Source organism: Salvelinus fontinalis, chromosome 15, assembly GCF_029448725.1.
Source record: "Salvelinus fontinalis isolate EN_2023a chromosome 15, ASM2944872v1, whole genome shotgun sequence".
In the NCBI taxonomy this organism is placed as follows: domain Eukaryota; kingdom Metazoa; phylum Chordata; class Actinopteri; order Salmoniformes; family Salmonidae; genus Salvelinus; species Salvelinus fontinalis.
In genome coordinates, this window is record NC_074679.1 from 39,721,735 (window position 1) to 39,741,563 (window position 19,829).

The following is a 19,829-nucleotide window of genomic DNA, read 5'->3' on the forward strand; positions in this document are numbered from 1 at the left end:
ATACAACGACATTCTACACAACTCTGTGCTTCCAGCTTTGTGGCAACAGTTTGGGGAAAGCCTTTTCCTGTTTCAGCATGACAATGCCCCCGTGCACTAAGCGAGGTCCAAACAGAATTATTTATCAAGATCGGTGTGGAAGAACTTGACTGTTTATTCTTCACCACATAAGGTACTATTCAACATTAGAAAACAGCCTTCTTGGTCCATGTGCTGAGATATAAGGGAAAATTCTGCATTCTTATTTATCAGGATGATTACATATCTTACTTACTGACTTTATTGTCCCCATGGGGACATTTTGTTGTAGTATCATGTACATGTTTAAAATGGCGTTTAAATACAGTAGAAAACAAATTGACAATGCAACATTCATAACAGTTACATACCAATAAAAAGAGACTAGTCTGCTGGCCTTACTGGGTCGATAGGAACATTAGCCCGAGCTGTTTAGGAGGGATATCACACCTGTCACAAATTATTCAATCAAATGTATTTATAAAGCCCTTTTTTACATGAGCCAATGTCACTAAGTGCTGTACAGAAACACAGCCTAAAACCCCAAACAGCAAGCAATGCAGAAGCACGGTGACTAGGATCACCATGTGATAGGCACCCTATACCTGCACCACACCTCTGCTGTTACTACAGTGGCCGGCAGCATAGGCCTCTCCAACCCAGCTTCTCTTTTCTCATGCTTTTTTCCCCTCTCCTCATCACGGAGTCCATGCACATTCCATGTGATACGTTGGATTTTGTTGGTCTTTACTTCCAAATTTCTATGGAGCTAAATAATACAAAACACAAAACAGATTTAAAAAGTCTCAATTGCTTTACTGACAATAATGCAATATTAAACGGAATCTGATGTACAGATCTACAAATGTTTGACATATCACATGTTATCAAGGGTAGCTGTGATCCAGGAAAGTCCAGCATACTGTAGATGAGCAGCCGACATGTTGATGACACAATTTACTGTAAAAAGGTCAAAGGTAATGCAGTAGCACGGGAGTGTGCAGCGCTTCTCAAATGTAAAATGTATGCGTTTCCACACTCTCGTCCTAATAAAGAGAGAATGCCCTCAAAAGACTGCACTAGGAGCATGGGAGTGAGGAGCACAGTAGTATGCATATTGAGAAACACCCATAGTTTGTCCAAAATAGAAGAGCCAGAGTGACCATAGGAGTTGGCAGGACAGCACAAACAGATCTGGGACCAGGCTATTAAATAACTCTCTTAATAATTGCAGGGTGCCGAGGGGCATGCATTGTGTCTGACGGCTGACTGACATGACAGCCCATTACCAATCAATAATAATAAACCGTTCTGATTAATATGGAAGAACATCACACACAGGTGAACACAACATAAGATACAAATCCAAAATTACAGTCCACTGCCAGCTTTACAAAGGGGTGGATATTAGCTTTACAGTGGAGATTGACAAAACAAGGTTATTTACATTTTACAGCACAATATCTTTGTAACAGGTTGGTGTTGTGAACGCGCCCCAGTATGGCCCTGTTAGGAAAAATCCGCTTGAACACCTCTCCAACTGCTAATTACTAGCGGGAAACTCGTCTATCATCCCTGAGCTCCGACTTCTCCCACATGCTGACCTCTGACGTCACCTACTAAGAATATGACCTCGATAACTTACCCTTTCAGCACTTAAATGCAAAAAAAAATATGTAAATAAATCTTTTTTTTGAACATGACAACCTGTTCACAAGCATGATAGCTGTACTTTTCGTTTATGGTTGACACCGCTTGTTGGCCATTAACCAATCAGCGTTTCTCAACAAGTCTAAAACACATGAATGCATCCAACCGGGTATTTACGACTTAACTGCTAATTACCACTTGTTTATGAAGTCAGTATTAAAGCGAAGCTGAACTTCCTGATTTAGCCTCGGTTTCAATTCTCATCATTCGGTAAATGCAACTGAGAACAAGACCTGGTTTATGGAGGCATGTTTTGATGTGGGTGTTCGAATGAGGTAAGTGTTTGTACTTTCACTCTGACAAAACAGTACAGTTACTCACCCTTCTAGATAACTTGAAACCGTCAAACCAGATCTTGTATCTGGGAGTAGCCTAGACTACTTGCAAGCAAACAAACTTCAGCCGGCACAAAATTGGTTTGACTTTGGATATCCTATTGTTGGTGCTATTTTTCTTCTCATTGTTTTAAATGTAACATTTTATTTAACTAGACAAGTCAGTTAAGAATAAATTCTTATTTACAATGACGGCCTACCCCGGCTAAACCTGGACGACGCTGGGTCAATTATGAGCCGCCATATGGGATAGTGATAGACGATAAATTAGACATGTAAATTGTACATAATTTTCATATTGCACACCTTTTAGTTGCCTCAAATGCTTTCTATATATATTTCTACAATTTACTGTTGATTTAATATTTAAGTAATTGAAATCTGGCGGTATTGATATTTTAAAATATTTTCCCATGTACCTTGTGTAATTCTAACTAGCCCCATAAGGATATTCAATGTCAAACCAAATTGACCATGGCATTGTTCTTCAAATTTATGATTACTTGGGGGCAGGATTGAAATGAACCCTTCATTCCACGACACACCATTTTTTCCTAATCATCTCGCAAACCTGTTATGGACGAGACTGACTTCAATAGCGAAATGATCCCATTTACACTTTATAGTCAATTTTGACACTAGAAAAAATGTTTGAGTTATACCAATGCCACACCAGCCGTTTTTAAAAGGATAAATTCCTTAATACGTTCAGTTGCTCTTTAATAATCCATACTGAACAACATTCACCAGGGAGATTTAGCACCACAATCCTTCATACATTGGTGTGAAACTTAATTTAAAAAATAAATTAAAAAAAACAGGCAGGCAGCAGAGATTAAACCATCCAGTCTTGTAGAGCCAGAGCAGAGCATTGTAACTCAAGTCAACACCTTTGCGCAATTGCTGATTAAAGACCAAATGGAAACATGGAGAGTCCCTGCCCCGAAGAGATTTGATCACAGGTTCCTGTATAAAAGCTTGCCAACTGCACTCATGAGAGGGAAAGAGGCTCCAGATGTACTTCTGCACAATATTTAACCATTCTAAACCACTATGGAGTAGCATGGTGGGTGGATGCACGGTCTGTCATGGAAGACTTGGATGAAAATAAATTATGGGATTTCTGAGACGGTGAAAAGGAGAAAAACACAAGTACATATTAGATCACATGGAATATATCATACAATGAAATGCGCAAAACACAAGCTGTATATCATTTGTTAAACATGAATCAACACAAAGATTCAATAAAAACTAAATGCATAGCATAAAAGTGGCCAATTTTTTTTTGGGGGGGGGGGCATTTCTACTGAACTCCATACCTAAACACCCAATTTAAAAATCGGTTCATTAGGGCACGCAATGGAAAAGGAAAATGAGCATTTTAGATTGGACAAATTTGGATAAACCCTGCCTGTTCCCAGTCTGTTCTCTTCAAAAGATAGCCAATGAACACGACCCTAGTGTTGTGAGTGTACAGTGGCGGTAGCACCTCCAGTCCAGGAGACTGCCTGTGGTGAAAGCAGAGCAGTCAGAATCCAGAGCACTCCCGGTGAAGCAGAGGGAGAATACAGGAAGTACGACGTCGACTGTGTAAGCTGTGAACTCTGCTGCAGGTCTAATATTCATAAAGCATGAAAGAGTAGGAGTGGTGATCTAGGATCAGTCACCCCTGCTCATGTAAATCATATTTATTATGATCTAGAAGGCTAAACTGATCCTAGATCAATACTCCTATTCTGAGGCGCTTTAGAAATATGAGCCCAGGCCCCGAACCGGGCTGCTACCCCATCATCGCTGCGTCTCCCATGGGCGTTAGGCGGCATCTGCAGTTCCCCTCCAGGCCTCTAGGAGTCCTCCTCCTCCTCCTCACGGTTGCCAACCACCCTCTTTCGCAAGGCCTCCTCTGGGTAACCCGGCCCTCTGGCCTCGGGACGGCCCCCTGGAGACACTCGCCTCCAGACCTCCTCCTGTTCTCCATCTTCATCGTCATCGTCATCCTCCTCTCCATCCGCCTCCTGCTCTTCCTCCAGCTGCTGAATAAGCCTGGCTTGTTCCATCGTCTGTTTCTCTGGAACAGGAAAGTGACAAAGGCAATATGAATAACAGTACATGACAATTAACAAATATGTTACATTAAATATCGCACACTCCATGTCATTGCGCCTAAACTACAACATATATGCACACATGATTATGTCGCTGGGTCACAACTTAGGAGGAATACAAAAAAGACGAATGTCCATTCTCCGAAATAAATGTTGACGATAAATGATTACATGTATTCTTCCTCTATAACTTGTCTAAGAGCTCTTGCTTAATGTCGGCACAAAAACAGTGCTACATATTTCACAAAGCTACATTCGCGTGAACATGGATTCTCTGTCATATCGTACTCACTCTGGTAGTAGTTTGGGGAGTTAAAGCGTCGTGATGGGAAGACAAAATCGGCTATGAACACCAGTATCTGGGAAGAGGAGGCACAAGGGAGGCTGGTTAGGTTATCGAGGAGAGCAGACTTGATGTTACTGTAAGATATTGATCTCTTGCGCTCTTTGCCTCCAATAACATCCAAAGTCATACATTTTTCCTACATTGCGCCATTGTTTCAATTTTTAATAGGTGGCCTACTACGGAGGGTATGCACATACTACTAAATAATACGTTGACAGATGCCTTTCAGGACACCTTACATTATAAGTACATTCAAATCAAAGTGCAAGTAAAATCTAATTCTCGGTGCAAATTAAAATCAAAGACAGAATACATAGGGATCAGATATCAATGAGTATGACTTTAACGTACCAGTCCCAGGGCTAGGCCAGAGAAGAGTGTGGCCAGTCCAAAGATGATATAGGAGCCCCACACTGGAATACCCAACTGCTCTGTCAGGTAGTTATGGCAACGCTGGAGGGGAAAGGACAACAGGAACGCAATAAAAAAGGTAAGTTAAAGTAAGTCAAACCACCCTGACCATGTTTAAGAAGAACATTCTCTTAAAATGGTTCACAAATCATGTGAAAGTGTGTCCCAAGTGGCAGCTATTCCCTATACGGGTGCATTCAGAAAGTATTCACACCCCTCAACTTTTTCCACATTTAGTTGTTACAGCCAATATTTAAAATGGATTCAAATTAGGTTTTTAGTCACTGTCCTACTCAATACCCCATAATGTCAAAGTGGAATTTTCTAGAGTCTATACATGAGGGGGATGGGAGAGAGAACCCGCATGCTGTGGAAATTCAAAATAATGCATTTTAGACAAGCCGGGAGAGCAAAATACAGCCTAGAGCTCAAGAGTCAAACTCAATTCAAAGGGATTAAATTCACAATACCCCATAATGTCAAAGTGGAATTAGGTTTTTAGAAATTTGTATAAATTAAATAGAAATGAAAAGCTGAAATGTCTTGAGTCAATAAGTATTCAACCCCTTTGTTATGGCAAGCCTAAATAAGTTCAGGAGTAAAAAAGGTGCTTAACAAGTCACATAAGTTGCATGGAATCACTTTGTGCAATAGTGTTAACCATGATTTTTTAAATGACTACCTCGTCTCTGTACACCACACAAAATAAATTATATGTAAGATCCCTCAGTTGAGCAGTGAATTTCAAACACAGATTCAACCAAAGACCAGGGAGGTTTTCCAATGCCACGCAAAGGGCCTATTGGTAGAATAGTAAAAAAAAAAAAAAATTATAGCAGACATTGAATATTTCTTTGAGCACGGTGAAGTTATTAATTACACTTTGGATGGACTATCAATACACCCAGTCACTACAAAGATACAGGCGTCCTTAACTCAGTTGCCAGAGAGGAAGGAAACCACTCAGGGATTTCACGGTGGGGCCAATGTGGTGACTTTAAAAGAGTTAGAGTTTAATGGCTGTAATAGGCGAAAACTGAGGATAGGTCAACATCATTGTAGCTACTCCAAAATACTAACCTAATTGACAGAGTGAAAATGAAACTTGTACAGAAAACAAATATTCCAAAACATGCATCCTGTTTGCAACAAGGCCCTAAAAATAAAACTGCAAAAAAAAATAAGTGGCAATTGAATTTGTCATGAATACTAAGTGTTGTGTTTGGGGCAAATCTAATACAACATATTATGGAGTGCCATGCCATATTTAAGCATAGTGGTGGCTCCATCATGTTATGAGTATGCTAGTAATGTATGCTAAGGACTGGAAAGTTTTTACAGGATAAAAAAAATTAACAGAATGGAGCTAAGCACAGGCATCCTAAAGGAAAACCTGGTTCAGTCTGCTTTCCACCAGACACGGGGTGATGAACTCACCCTTCAGCAGGACAATAACCTAAAAACACAAGACCAAATCTACACTGGAGTTGCTTAACAACATGACCGTGAATGTTCTTGACTGGCCGAGTTACAGTTTTGAATTAATTCTGCTTGAAAACCTATGGCACGACTTAAATGGATGTCCAGCAATGTTCAACAACCAAATCGGACAAATATTGTACAAAGCTCTTAGAGATTTAACTAGAAAGACTCAGAGCTGTAATCACTGCCAAAGATGATTCTAACATGTAAATGAGATATTTCCATTTTTAATGTTCAATACATTTGTTAATTTCTGAATACATGTTTTCATTTTCTTATTATGGGGTAGTGTGTGTAGATTGGTGTGAATTCATTTTGAATTCAGGCAGTAACACAAAATGTGGAATAAGTCAAGGGTTATGAATACTTAATGACCAGAACGCTAAAGGCCTTGTTCCAAAGTGTGGTACGAATTGGGTCTAACAGCACGCAGGGAGAAAGCAACAGCAGGACTCACCCGAATGAACATTGACAACTTGAAGAGAGCTGACATTGTGTTCATCCTGCAGAGGAAAGAAAAGGAATAAATACCTTTAAGACTTTTTACTTAGAATCTAATAATCAACAGCCAAAAACAAAGACTGTAACCAGGTTAAAGTGTCAGAATGGCTGACAGAGGGAGAAATAAGCATGGACTAATCCCAAATGGCACCCTATTTCCTATTTAGGGCTCTACTTTTGACCAGGACTATGGTCAAAAGTAGTGCACTACATAGGGAGTAGTGCACCATTTGGGTCTGCTGGCTGTATGTCTAAACCTAAAACTAAGTGGCAAGTAACTACCAGGAGAGGTCGGAGTGTAGTATTTGATATTTGCTGTGGTTCAGAAGTGTAGTGTGTGTCACTGATAAGAAGAACAATTGTGGTTAAGAATGAGTAAAAATAAGACGCGGTCTTCATGAGACAACTACCATACATTTCCATGTAGAGTCATCTACCCCTATATCACATACCGGGTACAGTCACTCATGTTATAGACTTAAATATGTCAACAATCCTTTTGGACCGAAACTACAAATACGTATGAAACATCCTCCCTCGAAAGCAGTCACCAACCTCTGAGTCAAGATCACTTTCGCAGTCAAAAAGCCTGGCTTTAAAAAAAAAAAAAATGTAAGCCTATGCACCAATAACGTAATAAAAACAGCTCAGCAGGAATGAGGTTGTTGTCCCTATGAGCAGAGAAAGTGAAATATTCCACGATATCAAACTAAACACTACGAGCCGCTAATAACAAAAACGTAAGCCTATTGATACACATGATCTCACTCATAAAAGCAGCAGCTCTTTGCTGTATTCTTTGACAGTCCCTCTCTGGTTATGGTTTTTAAAAGTTAGTATCCACAAAAAAGTTTGATATTGTAAACACTGATTTGATCTGATTGGCCAGCGCAGTAGGTGCACTTGATTTAGCCACAGCTCTCCTGGTCCGCAGGGTAGGCGTACAAATTAAATGGTTAAAATGGGAACACTTTTCCAAAGCCCTTCGCACCTAGTAGGAATCAAGTGCACCTAGTAGGAATCAAGTGCACCTAGTAGGAATCAATTGCACCTAGTAGGAATCAATTGCACCTAGTAGGAATCAATTGCACCTACCGCCAACAGCGCAAGACGAAAAAAAAAAAAAGAAAAAACAGTACACTAAGAGACAGAAACTGCTTCTCCAATAGAAATCCCCAATCACACTTGTAGGTGATGTCATGGCGACGTTGGATAGCTAAGCTCAGAAACACGTCATCGGGTCTAACGGTCATCTCGCGCCAAACTGCACAGGCGGTCAAATCAAAGGCACTCCTTCGATATAAAGTCGTTTTTGATAAAATGTTAACGTGTCAGTTTGACACTTTCGCGAGTTTGGAGTAATTACCGTTCAACTATTTAAGACTGTGGCTTGAATCTAGGTTGTGCCTTTAGATTGAGAAAATTAACAACCAAGGAAGAATTTTTCACTTCTCAAACCCCGGCCTGGTCTGCTTGGCCTGTTTTGCCACCGTTCCCGGAAGTCTCGTGATGTTGCGCCTCTGAGTTTAGAAACTCTGACAAGGCTTTACCGTTGGCTTTTCTACAAAAATGTTTGCTGATCACTGCTCTAAACAGGAATGGGCATTTGACCTGTCGGAAGATTATTATTTTTTTTTTCAGGTACTCGATTATTGGAATTTAATTTTTTTTTTAAGGCCGACACTGGAAAATACATTTCAAATTTATCTATATGCCAACAGTGAGCAACAATGCCCAATTTATAATAACCACTACAGATAAAATACTAATTGCCTCATATATACACACACAAAAATATGTGGACACCCCTTCAAAATAGTGGATTCGGCTATTTCAACCACACCCGTTGCTAACAGGTGTATTATTATAGCGTTGAACACAATCTTCAAAAGGTAGTTACCTCAGCAGTGTGGCGCTTGCGTGTAGAAGCCTTTGACTGTGTAATGGCATAGCCTTGTTTTGTTAATTTAGACGTTGTTATATCCCGAGCCCTAATCACAGTCAAGACAACTATTTTATAGTAAAAACATGTAATATAACATTTAAATATATATATATTATTTTCAATATACAGATGTTCTATTGAGTTTATTATGCCTGTTCTGTGGAATTCTCTACATAGATTAACAATTCTACATTGAACACTGTATGGAGATGAATTATGACCAAAATATGTTTGGTGAGTAGGCTTAATGATTGATGAAAATACACATTGTTTTTATCAAACTAATGTTTTTGCATATTTCCAGTGTGGAACCTGTCTATGTTTAGGGGGGAAATAGCCTAGACTAACCAATTCTAAATGGCCACTAGCAGTTCGCAAGTAGGGTCACCACTAAAGTTTATCATAGCCACAGAGTCATAAACCCTGCCTGTTTGTAATATTTTGCGTCTTAATCTGATTTTAAACCTAACCACACCGTTAACCTTATACCTAACCTTATATTAAGACCAAAAATAACTTGTTTTCATGATTTTTTACGATACAGCTCATTGACTGTGGCTGCAGTAACTAGTGACAATCGGAATATAGCCTACGCAGAAAATGACAATTATTCCAAAACTGCAGCTCATTGTTGGAACATATATCCCTACTTCAGTCAACCAGTCCATTTTGAATTTGTGATAAAACTATAATTTGGCAAGGAATGTAGCTTGTGCATCTCGTCAGTTAGATAAGTTTTTTAAATTAGGCTTTTACTTTTTGTAAGTCGCTCTGGATAAGAGCGTCTGCTAAATGACTTAAATGTAAATGTAAATGTACTTCTGTAGACGCAGAAGTAGAGGGAGGGCGTGAGACACGGAGGGAAAGGGAATTCAGGGAACATAACTCTGATGCTTGGCTTATATATCTTTTGGTCCCTCAAATGCATATGTACAAATGGAACACTAGAGTCAAAGCAAATTAACGTCGTCTTCAAGACAAACTTTAAACCAAATAGTTTTACAGTATTATAATTATTTTTTTATCTCTGGTTAAAGATTGAGTTAGGGTCAGTTTGAGTTCTTGATTAGTCATGCCCATCCCCATCTTGAGTTGACCTTTTCATTACATTTCAGAAAGATCCAAAACGGATTTAGTTGAAGTTTCACACAGAACGACCCAGTCTGGAGAGGAGACTAACGCTCAAACAATCCACTCACATGAAGGAAGATGGTCCAAACCAGGACGACACCGGTTCAATGCCCTGCCACTTCTTCTCATCAATAAAGCTTAGGAAGTCATCCTTGGTGCGAGCCCCCTGGTACCTCCTGAACACACCATCCTTACAGCTGATTCACACACACACAGTTATAGAAATATAGCACACAATTGAAGACAGGTTAACAAGCCAATAGTGGCATTAACCACAATAAGGACAGAAGTAGTTTATTTGCCTATTGCGCCACTAAGCTATAGGGTTATATATATTTACAGTTTTACCATTGACAATAATTTACTTTTTTATAGCGACATAGGAAGCTAGTGTCTAAACTGGGCGTAGGATCACAGCAGTAGCAACAAAAAGAGAGACATGAGAAAGAAACAGTAACATTGCCTTCCCAGACAAAGTCTGAAGCCATCTAACAGCCTCTCACATTCCAGTGAGGGTTATAAACTGAAATAATCACATTTACTGATGAGACCGAGTGCCGTCTACATAGAGTGGTTGGCAGTTGAGGTTTGTTGGCATGCATCTGTGAGAAGAACAGGATATGAGACATACAGTGACTTCAGGGTAACGGAAGAGAGAACTTACTGGTAGATGGTCGGAAGTGAAGTGATAATGAATCGTCCACTCAAACCTAAGGTTGCGGGAAGGAGAGCAGAATGTTAGTGAATATGGCTTAATATCTCTGAATGACACAAACATCATCTTCTTCTTGACTATTACAGGAGGTCTACAAAAACCTGGTAATAATGGACTATAGCTAGATAAAATGACCTGCATTGTCTACACTACAAAACATAGTGGGTGTTGTGGGAAACAGCCAGGGCCTTAATACAAAGCTCTCTGACCCCTCCCACCTAATTTATCTATGAAAGGAGTAGGGTGCAGTTGCCCATAGACAGTGATCTTGGGTCAGTCTAGCATTTTCCCTACTAATAGTTAAGGTTAGGATTGGGGGATAGGGAGCTGATCCCAGTTCTGTACCTAGGGGAAACTTCATCCCGGAGCTCTGTGAAACGTGAAAAGGGAAATAATTGACAAGCAGACAGTCGGGCAGGCAGTCAGTCAGCCAGGGAAGGAGAGTATACATACCAGGCTGTTCAGTAACATCCACTTTCGCTATGTTGACACCCATGTCCTCCCCCCAGTCGGCAAACTCATTCCACATGGGTTGGAGCTGCTGGCACGCCGGACACCAGGGGGCAAAGCTGCCGGGGAAGAGTGAGTTGGGCCCAAACATTGGCATGACAAATAACATTAGCTAGACTGTTTTCAAACAAAATAAGCTGACACTACACAAGATTCAATGGTAGCAGTTGTCAACATGTTATGAATGACCAACATTAGCCATATCTAGGATTGTAAAAATCAGTTCTTCATATGGACACTGAAGTATACCGTAGCTAGGTCAACAACCTACCCCATTCATTGACGCTAACCACCTTTAGCTCCCATGGACGATAGTATCTTCTGGCAGGGGACTTTTGTTAAGAGCCCCAATGCTCATTATGAACGTTAAAATGCATCGCTTGCGGTACGGTTTTGGAAACATACAAAACATCTTTCATATTAGCGAGAAATAATTACTTCATACACACCTTTATAGGGTTAGAGTTCCCACACGGCCACATCTCCATGTTACAGTGCTTGTTGACAAAAGACAACAAGGCCACCTGTGCTAATTAGCTATCTAGCGGGCTCCAAACACCTGTGTGTAAGTAACTGGTAAAGAAGTGTAGTTCAACTGGAGGCACACACAGCATAAGTGTGCAAAACTGCTACAGTAAGTATCTTTGAATTTGAAAGATTATTTTGGGCTGATATGAAAGCATAAACTTTTGAACAGTAGTGCACATTAACAATGTCTACACGGTTTCTGATCAATTTGATGTTATTTTAATGGCCAAAAAGTGATTTTCTTTCAAAAACAAGGACATTTCTAAGTGACCCCAAACCTTTGAACGGTAGTGTATGTGTAAAAAAAATAATAATTTTGCAAGCGATTATTATTGATGTTTCTAAACGTTAAAATACAGTGTCGGATTTGTAGACCACATGCAGCCAGCCATGGGAGAAACTAACAGCTGAAAACCCTACGGAGAAGACTTTGAGAGCTATACATAACCTATCTGCAGTTCAAATAACAACAAAGTCACCTTTTTCGGTAAACAGAACAGCTAAAAGCAAGCGATACAGTGTCTGATTACAATTAATGAAGTAAAACAAGCTTAAATTTTGAGTTTCAATGGGGTTAGACAGTTGAACTAAAGATATTCTTCGAGAGTCCATGGCTATATAGCTACCATTAACCTAAGTAAAAAAATAAATAATGGATGTAGCAATCTCAGATTTCCTCAACTACACCATAATGTAGAGGCCTGTGACATGCGGATCTCGGCAGATCATTACAGAGTGGTCTGCATTTTTCATGCTGCTGTTGGGAGCGGGCAGTCAAGACAGACAACTCTGGGATGAACACATTTTTGTTGTCCCGCAGATAATTTGGAAATGTTAGTCTTTCTGCGTTCTACGCATTAGCCTCCCTATTGTAATAAAAGCACATCTGTCGCATTATTCACATTCTCAGAATTTTCTGCCTCAAGTTAAAGTAGTTTACGTCTCATAGTTGGGAGTGTAAAAATCAAGTGTGAATAGGTATATGTGTGGTCTCAATGAAAAATGCAGACCGTGCTGCAATGATCTCTGTTGGGAATTCCAAAAATGGCACGGGGCCCCATAGATTTTGTTATTATGTTTGAGTCACTCAGATAGCATAACACAGCATAAGCCATAGCAAAATGTGTAGAAATACAAGAAAATGTCTTTAAAAACGGCACATTTCTTTCTGCCCCATGACAAAATGACAGGAAATTAGCTTGAAAACAGCAATTGTCTCAGTGGCCAAGAGGGTGTCTACTTTTTTTTATATGGTGCCTCCCACCCCCACTAAGTTTGCCACCGTTGCTTAAAGAATTCCTAGAGGAAACACTGCTAATTCTATGTAGACGCCTAACAATACTCAGTATCCAGCAGCCAAACACTAACTTTTCACCTCATTGGACCTGATTATCGTGTGTACTTGAAAGCATTTCATTTAGATACCTAGCTGCAAGCCTATGCAACAATGTAGCGAACGTTCTAAAGCCAAGGCTACGCTAGCTTATCAAGATCAGAACTAGGTGATTAGGTGTGGTCTGAAAATCAACACGTGCCGATTCAAGACTACAAAAAACGGACTATTGCAGAACAACGTAGCTGTATGGCTAGTTAAGCAGTTAGCTTAGCATGCTTGCTAGCTGTACTTACAATTCAATCATCCATTCCCCTGCCAAGATGTCTTCCCAGTTTCCGTCAGTGATCTCTTTGAGGCTACTCGGTTTGGCTAAAGCTGGCTGCGACGTCAAGTAAATAACCAAAATTAGTGAACATGTTAGGAGAATCGATTTTGATCGCAAAGGTAAAGAAGACAACATAGCATCGCCGATTTTATGATCCAGCAAGGGCGCCATGTTTAGGTCAACTCGTCGTCGCCCGTCTCTACTTCGGTCGTTGTTAGTTACCACAGTCACAAAGTCATAATTATGGCTAAACCCAGCCTATTTATACAATTTCTCTTCTTAAAATCAGATTTGAACCTGACCTTAACCACACTGCTAACATTATGTCTAACTCTAACCTTAAATTTAAAAAAATAAACTAATAACATTTTCACGATATTTTGACTTTGTGTTTGTGGTAACTAGTGGCAACCCTCTACTTTTTATTTTTTTGCATTACACGAATATTGCACAAACCAGTTTATAAACCGGGATGCTGATTGGCTGACCGCCGTGGTATAGCAGACCGTATACCACGGGTATGACAAAACATGTATTTTTACTGCTCTAATTACATTGACAACCAGTTTATAATAGCAATAGCCATGGTTTATTGGCCATATAGCACAACCCCTCAGGCTTTATTGCTTAAATATATCACATAACAAAAAAAAAGCCTACATAAAAACATAATACATAAAACAAGAGACAAAAAACTAACATATATATTACGCTATGGACATGTCACATTTTGACAAATACTGTAGGCACTTCTTTGATAATTTGATATTTTTATATGTTAGGGATGTTATATAATATTGTAAATCAATTAGAAAAATATAAGATTTTTTTTTTACCAATGAACTTACCCATGAAAATGTTTCCCAATAAAATGAACAAATTCGCAATATATTGGCAGTCACTGTGCGTGTATGTAAAATAAAAAAGAATATCACATTTGGTAATGCTTATAGGTCTACTCGTCTTATCACTAATATATATGTTAATATCTGTCCAAAATATTTCAATATGCAAACAATCAAAAAATAAATGCTCTATAGTCTCATTTTCCAACTCACAAAAGCTACATTCCTTTTCTACATGAATTACATATTTAGAAATAAGACAATTACAAAGATAACATCTGTGAAGGATCTTGTAAGAGACTTATCTTACTTGATCAATTATCAAATATTTATGTGGATTAGTCCACGCACGCTGCCATTTCACATCAAATGAAGATGTGCATTGAAAAATTGCAGCAGGGGTAAACTTCCTGTTAATAATTTCTGACTAAATTGTTATTCAATTTCTTATCTAATATATTGATGCCATTCATTTCTACACTATCACTTTAACTTCAACCCTCTACTTCCTTTAAGCCCAGCTAACTCTGAAACCGCCCCTCAGCAGTTTTCTAAACAACTGTAAAATATACAGTTCACATTGACAGCTCGTTAATGTCACATTAAAATTCATGATTGGTGGGATTTTATTTCGTAGTTTAGAATTGTTTTCTAATGCAAAATATTTGAGTTTGTTGCATAGTCCGCTGCCACTTTTTGTCACGCGGCAAGCGAATAACGTGTTGCATTCAAGACCGCAACGTTGTAAAATCATCCGTCCCTGCTTTATCTATACCACTAGCAGGTGGCACTGTTGCAGGTCCCCCAGTGTCCGTCTGGAGCGTGAAATCATAAGCTTTGCTGGCCAGCTACTGCGTAGCAACCTAGCTGTGCCAAAAGCCCTGGTGAAATCAATGCGCCGAATACAACAGGTGTGGACCTTAAAAGGCTTACTTACAAGCCCTTAACCAACAATGCACTTTTAAGACAAATACCCCCAAAAAATAAGAAATACAAGTAAGAAACCATTAAAAAGCAGCAGTAGCGAGGCTAAATACAGGGGGTATTGGTACAGAGTCAATGTGCGGGGGACACCGGATAGTCAAGGTAATTGAGGTAATATGTACATATAGGTAGAGTTATTAAAGTGACTATGCATAGATTATAAGAAAGAGTAGCAGCAGCACAATGCAAATAGTCTGGGTTGCCCTTTGATTAGATGTTCAGGAGTCTTATGGCTTGGGGGTAGAAGCTGTTTAGAAGCCTCTTGGACCTAGACTTGGCGCTCCAGTACCGCTTGCCGTGCGGTAGCAGAGAGAACAGTCTATGACTTGGGTGGCTGGAGTCTTTGAACATTTTTAGGGCCTTCCTCTGACACCGCATGGTATAGAGGTCCTGGATGGCAAGAAGCTTGGTCCCAGTGATGTGCTGGGCCGTACGCACTACCCTCTGTAGTACCATACCAAGCAGTGATGCAACCTGCAACCCGTCAGGACGCTCTCGATGGTGCAGCTGTAGAACCTTTTGAGGATCTGAGGACCCATGCCAAATCTTTTCAGTCACCTGAGGGGAATAGCTTTTGTCGTGCCCTCTTCACGACTGTCTTGGTGTGTTTGGACCATGTTACTTTGTTGGTGATGTGGACACCAAGGAACTTGAAGCTCTCAACCTGCTCCAATGCAGCCCTGCCGATGAAAATGGGGGCGTGCTCGGTCCTCTTTTTCCTGTAGTCCACAATCATCTCCTTTATCTTGATCACGTTGAGGGAGAGGTTGTTGTCCTTGCACCACACAGTCAGGTCTTTGACCTCCTCTGTCTCATCATGTCTCATCATTTTCGGTGATCAGGCCTACCACTGTTGTGTCATCGGCAAACTTAATGATGGTGTTGGAGTCGTGCCTGAATGTGCAGTCATGTGTGAACAGGGAGTACAGGAGGGAACTGAACACGCACCCCTGAGGGGCTCCCGGGGTGAGGATCAGCGTGGCAAATGTGTTGTTACCTACCCTTACCACCTGGGGGTCAGGAAGTCCAGGACGTCCTGGCCCGTCAGGAAGTCCAGGATCCAGTTGCAGAGGGAGATGTTTAGTCCCAGGGTCTTTAGCTTAGTGATGAGCTTTAAGGGCACTATGGTGTGGAACGCTGAGCTGTAGTCAATGAATAGCATTCTCACATACTGTAGGTGTTCCTTTTGTCCAGGTGTGAAAGGGCAGTGTGGAGTGCAATAGAGATTGCATCATCTGTGGATCTGTTGGGGCGGTATGTGAATTGGAGTGGGTCTAGGGTTTCTTGGATAATGGTGTTGATGTGAGCCATGATCAGCCTTTCAAAGCACTTCATGGCTACAGACGTGAGTGCACGGGTTGGTAGTCATTTAGGCAGGTTACCTTAGTGTTCTTGGGCACAGGGACTATGGTGGTCTGCTTGAAACATGTTGGTATTACAGACTCAGACAGGGAGAGGTTGAAAATGTCAGTGAAGACACTTGCCTGTTGGTCAGCACATGCTCGGAGTACACATCCTGGTAATCCGTCTGGCTCTGCGGCCTTGTGAATGTTGACTTGTTTAAAGGTCTTACTCACGTCGGCTGCCGAGAGTATGATCACACAGTCGTCCGGAACAGCTGATGTTCTCATGCATGTTTCAGTGTTACTTGCCTCGAAGCGAGCATTTAAGTTATTTAGCTCGTCTGGTAGTCTCGTGTCACTGGGCAGCTCTCGGTTGTGCTTCCCTTTGTAGTCTGTAAATGTTTGCAAGTCCTGCCACATCTGACGAGCGTCTGAGCCGGTGTAGTACGATTCAATTTTAGTCCTATATTGATGCTTTGCCTGTTTTATGGTTTGTCGGAGGGCATAGCGGGATTTCTTATAAACTACCAGGTTACAGTCCCGCTCCTTGAAAGAGGCAGCTCTATCCTTTAGCTCAGTGCAGATGTTGCCTGTAATCCACGGCTTCTGGTTGGGGTATGTACGTACAGTCACTGTGGGGACGACTTCATCGATGCACCTATTGATGAAGCCAGTGACTGATGTGGTGAACTCCTCAATGCCATCGGAAGAATCCCAGAACATATTCCAGCTGGTGCTCGAAAAACAGTCCTGTAGCTTAGCATCTGCTTCATCTGACCACTTTTTAAATTGACCGAGTCACTGGTGCTTCCTGATTTAATTTAGTTTGTAAGCAGGTATCAGGAAAGCCCAGAACGGCCCCAAAAATTATAATTTGACGGTCCTTTTTGGGCTCTATAATGTGTTTATTATGATCATATTCGTTCACCGGTGTGAATTATTGTAAACATTTGATACAAATCAAGATATTTCTTTAAATAGTGATCCATTCTTACTACTACACTTTTCATCATACAGGATCACGTGCTGACACAGACCAATCACGAGCCGGCACTACGAGGAGGCTCGCACCCTCATGCACGCTCTTTGCACGTGCAGCTAAGTGGGTGTGGTGTGCTATCCAGAATCTGATGACAGCGCCGAGTGAACGATTCTGTCAAATCGAGATTGAGGGGCTGACCGGTTTCTATGGGGCTAACAGAGAATGACAGAGCTGAGAACAGAGGATGGAGATGGAGGATTGCTCTACCACTATGTTTGAATTCCAAACTACATTGTATGTCTGAGGGTATTTTTTATGATGACAAAATTATGCGGTTGCATAAATTATAAAGATAGTCTACAATCATATAAAAATACAGAATCGAGATAAAATACGTAATTATAGAATTTATATATAATTGATACATGTTTTTTCATGGGGCAAACTGAATTGTGATCAGTTGTTTTGATGGTAGCCCATTAACTTTTATTTTCAGGTGGAAGGATCATGGTCATATGATATCTATACTACATAGCGTACTCGTGCACTTAACTTTGTGACAATTTGAGTTCGCTTTTACAAAGAGAGTCACCATGCCGGCATGTTCTGTATTTAACTGTACTAATCATCACTCGAAAGAGACTGATCTTATTTAGTTTTTTGGTTAATTAGTTGCAATTCTGATTATCGTAGATAATATTTGCTGTCCGTTTTGTTTTTTCCATTTTATGGTAATGCTGAGCTTTCAAATGAACCTTCTGCTGCAAAGGTTTAACAGTAGCCTAGCATCAGGTTCATAGACATTAAAAACTAGGTTAACTCTCAGGCAGGATGAAAACAACTACATCGACTATGATCCTTTGCTAGTTTCCGCCACTTTCACCATGATCCTTAGCACCATTGGTGCCATCAGGAGTTTTCTATAGGAATATATGGATAAGTCATCGCTATCACTATCTATCTATTGGTTGTAATGTCTATGCACTGTTGCCTATAAAGTAAGAGAGAGTGTGCAAATATGTGTGTGGGAGAGAGAACTCCTATGTCACAGCCATTGAGCAACAAAAGAACTGGAGACAGCTTCCAAGATGGCCGAGCATTGTTTAAAAAAAAAAACTTAATCTACTCACGTTCGCATTCGCCGTTTCGTGCTTGCTGCCATCTTTCTTGATCCAGTTTTACTCGGAGGACTACGCCTGCAATCATTGTGCATTTGAGCCCTGCCCAAGCAGCGACAATGCCATTACGTCATTCAGAAGCATGACAGACAGTGGATGAATATAAAAGGTTAATAATGTCAGCTGCAACAATTATTTTGATAGTTCAATAGATGTTTTGTGCACATAGAGGATGACTAAAGTGTATTATTAGGAATTTTCAAATTTGACTTCTCTATGGGGCCGTCTATGGGAATTGTTTTTCTGTGTCAGACAATACCAGAGTGGGCCTGTAGGTGCAGTGGAAAGCATTCTTCTAGCAAAGATATTGGTAACTAACCCAAGATTTATCATCAGTGTTTCCAATGGGAGCAAATGAAGCACAGCGGGCAGAACAAACAAACAGATGAGAAAATGAGCAGAGTGTCAGCCAAGTCTCATCTAGTTCCATCTTTTCCCACTTCCCACCACTGGACTTCCTCTCATCACCATACACTGAGTGTAGAAAGCATTAGGAACACCTTCCTTCTATTGAGCTGGGGCATGGACTCTACAAGGTGTCAAGTGTTCCACAGGGATCCTGGCCCATATTGACAATGCTTCATGTCAATTTGGGGCGGCAGGCAGCCTAGTGGTTAGAGCATTGGGCCAGTAACCGAAAGGTTGCTGGATTGAATCCCTGAGCTGACAAGGTAAAAATCTGTCGTTCTACCCCTGAACAAGGCAGTTAACAGAGAAAAATGTCCTCCTGTGTGCTACCTATATCCTCACGCTAGAATCACCATTCTTTAAAGAAAACAGCTTCTCTATCCTGGAGGGGGAAATCAATCATCTCCAGGCCCAGGGACATGTACTAGTCTGTGATGACCTAAATACCAGAACTGGACAATAACCTGACACCCTCAGCAAACAGGGGGACAAATACTTACCTGGTGACAGCATTCCCTCCTCCATATGCCCCCCTAGGCACAAATACGACAACATAACCAACATCAGGTTGCCCTTTGTGGAGGCCCTAGATGGACCTCCTGACACGGGAATCCTTATGGGTCAGTTCGGGACGGCCAAGTTAGAAAACCCCACTATCCAGAACGCTAGGAGCCAGGTGATTGCGGTG

General features: G+C 40.7%; 1 protein-coding gene across 1 annotated transcript; it reads right to left on the reverse strand.

Moving 5' to 3' along the window:
* Positions 1 to 813: 813 nt before the first annotated feature.
* On the reverse strand, positions 814 to 13,630 carry LOC129811976 (thioredoxin-related transmembrane protein 1-like). Its single transcript, XM_055863799.1, has 8 exons — positions 13,370 to 13,630; positions 11,156 to 11,271; positions 10,652 to 10,697; positions 10,056 to 10,184; positions 6,868 to 6,913; positions 4,869 to 4,970; positions 4,464 to 4,530; positions 814 to 4,134 (listed from the first exon to the last, which is right to left on the reverse strand). The coding sequence occupies exons 1-8, from the start codon at positions 13,570 to 13,572 to the stop codon at positions 3,911 to 3,913; spliced, it is 933 nt and encodes a 310-aa protein (XP_055719774.1). The 5' UTR covers positions 13,573 to 13,630; the 3' UTR covers positions 814 to 3,910.
* Between the last annotated feature and the right edge of the window lie 6,199 nt (positions 13,631 to 19,829).

Excerpts from the sequence above, each read along its gene's own strand:
- LOC129811976 (XM_055863799.1), bottom strand. The coding sequence starts at position 13,572 with ATGGCGCCCTTGCTGGATCATAAAATCGGCGATGCTATGTTGTCTTCT. Across the intron at positions 10,698-11,155 it reads GGATGTTACTGAACAGCCTG|GTTTGAGTGGACGATTCATT; the intron begins GTATGTATACTC and ends CCGCAACCTTAG. Across the intron at positions 4,135-4,463 it reads CTCCCCAAACTACTACCAGA|AGAAACAGACGATGGAACAA; the intron begins GTGAGTACGATA and ends TTCCTGTTCCAG.